Source organism: Diplotaxodon limnothrissa, linkage group LG2, assembly GCF_057381915.1.
Source record: "Diplotaxodon limnothrissa isolate DT_005_m linkage group LG2, D_limnothrissa_male_GT1.1, whole genome shotgun sequence".
Lineage (NCBI taxonomy): Eukaryota > Metazoa > Chordata > Actinopteri > Cichliformes > Cichlidae > Diplotaxodon > Diplotaxodon limnothrissa.
This window is the reverse complement of record NC_140597.1, coordinates 31242300-31249264: the sequence shown is the minus strand read 5'-3', so window position 1 is coordinate 31249264 and position 6965 is coordinate 31242300. Positions and strand designations below refer to the sequence as shown.

The 6965-nt window shown below is 42.6% G+C and overlaps 1 protein-coding gene across 1 annotated transcript; it reads right to left on the bottom strand.

Moving 5' to 3' along the window:
- Window positions 1-292: 292 nt before the first annotated feature.
- Window positions 293-4975, bottom strand: LOC146638733 (L-rhamnose-binding lectin CSL2-like). The gene is made up of 8 exons (XM_085364473.1): window positions 4921-4975; window positions 4642-4674; window positions 1638-1733; window positions 1052-1187; window positions 873-982; window positions 741-785; window positions 497-629; window positions 293-404 (listed from the first exon to the last, which is right to left on the bottom strand). Exons 1-8 carry the CDS (start codon window positions 4949-4951, stop codon window positions 293-295), a joined length of 696 nt encoding a protein of 231 aa, XP_085220599.1. The 5' UTR covers window positions 4952-4975.
- Between the last annotated feature and the right edge of the window lie 1990 nt (window positions 4976-6965).

Genomic DNA, 6965 nt, shown 5'->3' with positions numbered 1-6965 from the left:
TTGATTCATTACACAATTTATTTAAAGATAATAGACGCTGATAGTATTTGATGTCAGTGATTTCCTCCATTCAGCAGCATTCAGCTTTCATCTGCAACTGAAAGAAAATTTTATTTCAGAGTTTCAATACCGAACTACAGTGTTTTAGAAAAGAATCAGTGTTTTTTCCTGAACCACCTAAAAGCACGGTGTCTAAGAGCAGATTCACATTTTCCTCTCAATGTTGAATGTGCTTAACTTTTTGCTGTTATAAATGCTAAAATTAAAGAGCAGGAAAAAAAACAAATCTGAATTACTTACAGTGACAGCTGTAAGCCACCTCCAGGTACTTGTAGGTGCCATAACATGGGTCTCCAAACACAGAGCCGCTCACTTTGACAGTACAGCTGCTTTTCCCGTTACAGCTGTGGATTCAGGCAAAAGTGAGTTGGCAGAGGCCAACTATATGTTGTGAAGAGAAGATATAAGGCTGAAGAAAGAGAGTCGGCAACTGTACCTCTCGGCTACTTTGTTTATTTGCTTTGAGCATTGGACATTTTGGAGCTGAGAGGCTGGACGATTGAAAGAGCATGTAGTTGCATCATGACGTCCGTAATCAGCTCTGTGAATAAGTAAAACCTGTCCTTCATCTGATGAAGAGCAAACATTAAAGATTTAAACACGTATTTAACTTTAACTTCATTTGTATCTTTATCAGATGAATCCAGAGACACACAAAGAAAGAGGAACTGTGCTCTCACCGCACTGAAGGTTTGCCAGAGAATCGTCACATGTCACACTGTGGACTGACAAAGTGACAACAAGGAACATTAGAAACATGGACATTCACAGATTTGACTGAATATTAGTTTCTTATTACAGATGTAATTTACTGGCTGGGAAGCAGGCGTAGGTGGTGTCCACGTATTTGTAAATGCCGTAGCACGGATCAGAAGTATGGAAGAGGACTGTATTTATTTCACATACCTTCTGACCATCACATCTGCAGGGAGACAAAGGTGGGTTAAAGTGATCAATTAATGATTGATATAAAGTGCTCAGATTTGTGTACCTGCTCTTGACAACCTTCAGGGCGCCATCCTGGGAACATTGTGTATTTTTAAGCTGTTCTGCAGGTCTCCCCACACTGCAGGTTTCTGCATCTGTCCTTCCGAACAGAACTGATTGCACAATGATCACCCCATTCTCTGTTTTACAGAAAGCATGGGAAAGAAAGTTCAAAAGGAGGAACTCATGAGAAATGCATAAGGTGTGCAGCACAAGAGGAAAACCCAAGGCTCTTTATGTTTTTCAATAATCAGAGAATGCCTTCATTTCTGTAGATCTGGGGTATTACATTGAATCTGAAAGATCATATGAGTCACAAGCATAAACTGTAGTTTCACTAAATAAAGCACAAAAAGAACTGAAACCTTAACAGGTTATCCTCCTCAGCAAAGTGTTTACTGAGGTCAGAGATCTGCAGGGGGTAAGCTAATTATCTTACAGACATAGAATCAGACTTCTGTTTACAACCAGAGAAGCCGTCTCCTGCTGGAAATGAGAAAGAATTGAGATTACCTCACAACTGGGTTTATATTTGAGTGATAGCAAAGAGCTATAAAAAACCTTAAACATAGAGATTATTTTCATGTTACCACAGCTCAGGCGTTGTACATTGTCGGGGCTGTCACAGGTGATCACCCTCTCTGTTGACACTGGGAAGTGGGCTAAAGGACCAGTTCTAGGAAAGCCTGAAATGGAAAATAACTCCATAATTAGTAAGTCTTGGATAAATGAAGCATACTACAGTAGGGCCTTTATTCATCTGTTTGCTCCTAAAGCAAATATGAACGAATATAAAATATAGCACCGCTATAGCGCTTTGGAACGGGCGAGGTGCCCACGGCAGCACCTGCTGCTGTTTGAGAGTAAGAGCGATACGCGCTTTCAAGTCAAAAAGTCGTCATAAATAAGTCTCCAATAACACCAGAAAAAGTCGCCAGATTTGTCTCTAGTCGCTTTTTAGAAAAAAAGTCGCTCAGTTGCTCGTTAAATATAACGTCCCACACCCAGACAGTAAATGCTTTTTATTATGTGTGATAAACAGGATATTAAGGCAATTGGTCAAAAGTTGGAGGAAAGTCACAGTTCTCCTCACTTGGCTGAGATCCAGCACACATCTCTTCCGCTGCAACTTTCTCGGCATCACCTTATTGTAGATGCCGCTTCACCCATTACCATGGCAACCACCTCTTACCTTCTTGCATAGGAATGCATAGGTCTATACCAGGGGTCGGCAACCCTGGTATAGACAACCCAGTCGTGGCACGCGAAGGGTTAACTGATGGCACGACCATAGCTGGACTGGCCATCGGGCATACTGGGCATTTGCTCAGTGGGCCGATGGTGATTTTCCATTTTTATGGACCGATGATTTTTTTTTTGTAACGGTATAAATAATGAAAGGTGGTGGATTGGCCAGATGCTGGCCGGTGTGTGAAAATAACTCAGTTGTTTGGTGGCGGATATGGCGGGGCTTCCACAGATTCAGTAACATTACCAAGTGGTGGAGACCAGCAGGTGGATGAGAGAAAGGGGAGGCAGGAGGAGGAGAGACCGAAGCGGCTGCTGGTCCGAGTGTCAGGTGAACTGAACTACAGGTAAGAAGTTATGACCTGCAGTCTATCTGGGTCAGATATAAACCAAGTTTAGGTGGAGTTTATTTTTGTTGTGCTGACTTTTTACAGTCAGTTACAATAACTCGTACTGCATGCTAGCTAGCATACAGCTGGGTGGGTGCTATGATGTTACTGATAGTGAACTTTATTTTATTCATGAGGTTAGTTAGTAGAGTTGCCAACCGTCCCGTAAAAAGACGGAATCGTCCCGTATTCAGAGAAAATATTACGCGTATTGAGGTGAAAAGGAACACAGTTTGTCCCGTACTTCAGCTAGGATGAAGCACGTTTTATTTTCTGATCAAACCAGAAAGCTTTAATGAGCAGCTAGATTTGTCTCGCATTAACTGGCTGAGTTAATGCCAGTTAATGCAACATCGAAGCAGCTGGAATCCACAGCTGTGTGTGTTCATGGAGCTTGCATTTTCACCTGCTGGACATCACTATCTGACAAGTTTAACTGTCTTCAGAACATTGCAGAGGCCAGTATTTGGCTCTACATATCTATGTGAACAGATTTTCTCTCACATGAAGAGTGCAGTCTGAATGCTGGACACTCGGAGACCTGTGTCTCTGAGTGAGAGACCAGAGATTAGAATGTATTAACAAACATGCCATATTGGCCCAGTTTATTTTTCTTATCATTGTTGTGAGGAGACCATGAATAGCATTTGCATTTTCTGTTGTACAGTTCATTTGCTGTTATGGAGTTCTTGTTATGGATAAAAAGTGTCTTTTTTATTTTTTTTTGTTTCAAAATACTTGATAACTATTTGCTGATAGCTGCAAACATCTCCGAACAAATATAATTCTATAAAGTGGTTCTATATATTGTGTAACTGTTAATATAGAGCGTTATTAAATTTATTGCTAATGCAATCATATGGCACACTGACTTCTGAGGAAATTTTAGATGGCACACGTCATCAGAAAGGTTGCCTATACCCCTGGTCTATACCCAACACCATAACAGCACCTGATATATGGCCTTGTCTTGTGGGTACCACAACCCCATCCACATTCTTGTGAAGGGGGCTGAGTCTGTTAGTATCAGAGTGAATCCTATTCTACAAACTATTCTATTATTCTACTAACTATTCTACAATACACTGTGTGCAGTAAAGAATAAAATGTGTGATGCTAATTGTGAGATATTAACCTTAAAGGTAAAATAAATAAAAATACAATAAAAAATAAATAAATAAAATAAATCCCAACAGTATCAGTGTTCTTCTTGAATGAATTCTGAGTAAGTCTCATGTGTAATGTAAATGGCTGAGCATGATGCAGGTGAATCAGAAGTAACTTATGGTAGCGACAATGGGGACGTGTCCCTACCGTTTTAATGACTACCAAAAGCTACTACCACTAATTTAACATCAGTTTCACAGGGAACTATTATTGGTTACTGAAATGTTCCTATCACTCAAGACCTCAATAAATCAAATAGAGTTTCCAGAGTTTAACTAAAGGATTAATCCCTAATGGTAATGGGACTAAAAACCTATCAGAGGTTCTTGTTGTTAGTGGCTTATCACATTCAAGTATTCACACAGCACAAAATTCACCATACTGTACATAAAGCATAACCAATTTGCAAATCCAGGGTACCTCTTTGGAAGAAACTTGGAGTATGAAGGAGTCTTAGGGCCACATCAAAAAGAAAAATATTATTGTTCATTTTGAGAGAAAAGAAGAAATACAATGAACAGATGTAAGGATAGCAATGGACACAGCCCCATGCAGTAAAGAGGGTGGATGTTGTATCACAGACACAGTAAGTGCTGAGCATTTGCAATTTAATTTTGAAATTTTGACTGTAATCTCAAAGTGAACAATATTACTTTTTATGTGGTCGTAACACTCCATCGTACTTGAGTGAAAGCACAGAACAATGGGTTTAAATGACTAGTGTGGCTAAAGTATTGGGATAAAAGAAAGGCACATTTGGATAAACAATTGCTGAACATTTAACAATTACCTGAAGTCATGAGTACACATGTTGCTGCAAGCACTGAAACACAAAAAAGAAACCTCAGTGTTAGATGGTGCATGAACTACAGCTGATTTATTCATTTATCTTCTGTATTAAGTTAACAGTGTTTCAGATGGACTTTAATTTACCTCAAAACACAAATGACAATAAAGAAAACCCAAAGAAAAAATGGATGTTAAATACACCACTTACTGATCAAACAAAAATCATATAAATGATACATTAAGAACAACCTTTTGGGTGGAAAGATTTTTTTGTACTCACACAGTGTGCTGCTGAGTCTGGAGGACAGCATGGTGTTAGAGCTGGTTTCAGTGAAGAGCTGAGCCGATGGTGCAGCAAACCAGGGACCTGATTTATTTATACTGTTTGACTAAGGCAAGATGCCAAATTATTTCTCGTGATGTGCAACATCCTGAAACAGGAAACAGGATTTCACCTTAGATAAACGCCAAAGACAAACAGAATACACAAACTCAAAAAAGATACATATCTGATGGAAAATTTCGTATCCTGTGACTGCCTGCTGGCTCCTCACGCACCTCGTCCACCACCTCCGGTTGCCAAGGTGCCCCACGCAGCTCCTCCACCTCTTTCCCACTGCTCGGATACACCGGTGTTGATGGCATCAGTGGTGTCGACCCGGGCCGGAGCAGTGCCGCCAGCCTCCGAGTCTTCACCCTCGCCTGGTCCAGCTTCAGACTCATCCTCGCCTGCAGCGGCTTCATCATCCTCGCCTGCAGCAGCCTTTGCTTCTGCCTCTGCGTTGCCTGGTCCAGCTTTGGCTTCAGCTTTGCCGTCGCCTGGTCCAGCTTCAGCTCCAGCTTCAGCTCCAGCTTCAGCTTCGCCCGGTCCAGCTTCAGCTTCAGCTTCGCCCGGTCCAGCTTCAGCCTCTGCTTCGCCTGGTCCAGCTTCGGCTTCTGCTTCAGCTTCAGCCTTGCCTGGTCCAGCTTCAGCTTCTGCTTCAGCTTCAGCATCGCCTGGTCCAGCTTCGGCTTCGGCTTCTGCTTCAGCTTCAGCTTCAGCTTCAGCTTCAGCGTCGCCTGGTCCAGCCTCCGTGTCTTCGCCTTCAACGTCGCCTGGTTCAGCCTTGTCTGGGTCTGCTGTTAACCGGCCACTTTCCAGGCTATTGGTCGGGCGCCATGGCCGTCGTGGGTGGTCCCCAGACCCACTTCGCCTGAGTCGCCGCCACTGCCTTCTGCACGGCTGGCCCCCGGACCAGTGTTATCGCCGCCGCTGCCTTCCGCACGGTCGGCCCCCTGAACTGTTTCCACATCGCCGCCGTTGCCGTCCGCACGGTCGGCCCCCTGAACTGCCTGCTTGTCGCCGCCGTTGCCGTCCACATGGTTGGCCCTCGGGCTCCTGTGTTTTCGGCCCCCTGAAGTGTTCTGTTTTGGACTTTGTTTTCTTGAGCCCCAGTGTGTTTCTTTTTTTGTCTTCTTTTGGTTTTGGACTCGTGTTCTGTTTTGTGACCTTCTAGTGCTCCTGTTTTGTTTTGCTCCGAGTGTTTCCCTCCTGTTTCCCATCCTCTGATTACTGGTGTGTGTATTTATAGTGTGTGTTCACCCGTCTGTGTTGTTCCCCTCGGTCTCCCTGCGTCTCTCCGTCCGTCTCTCCGTCCGTCTCTTTGTGTATTTCCTCGTACCTCCCTGCATCTTGGTTTCTGGTTAGTTCTGTTAGTTTTTCCAGTTTAGGTTTTCTTAGTTCATGCTCACCCTCGCCATTTCCGTTTGTATCCACTTTTGTTCAATAAATACTCACCTGCACCAGAGCTGCTGCATTTTGGGTCCTTTCTACAAACTCCACACGTCTGCCACACCGGACGTGGCGCTTCCAACACTTCTTTTAGAGTGTGATATTTATTTATAATGATATGATTTCAACTACCTACTTTTCCTCAAAATAGTAAATATTTTAAAAACAAACAAATCTGTAATCAAATTCAACTTTATTATCATTTCTGCACTAGGCCATGCCTCACCTCTGGTAAAACATTTCCTGCAAATCCTTCCCTACCATTTTGAATAAACCTGCTAACAAAACACCAAAACCAGTCACGTAACATCCTTCAGAATTACTATGATGCATTTTCGTGATACTGACTAATCGAAAACAATTCCCTATATTTAATGCAAAAAGTGGGAATGTTAATGAAACTTCTTTGTTTTGGATCTCACTTGGCTGTCTGTTTGTCCTGCAGCAGCCACTGTATGATCATTTTGAAGGTTCCAGTCGCTTGTGCTGTTGTACTGTATCAGGTTTACTGGGCGACATTTTTTTTTGTCTATTATCTACCCATGTATGTCTGT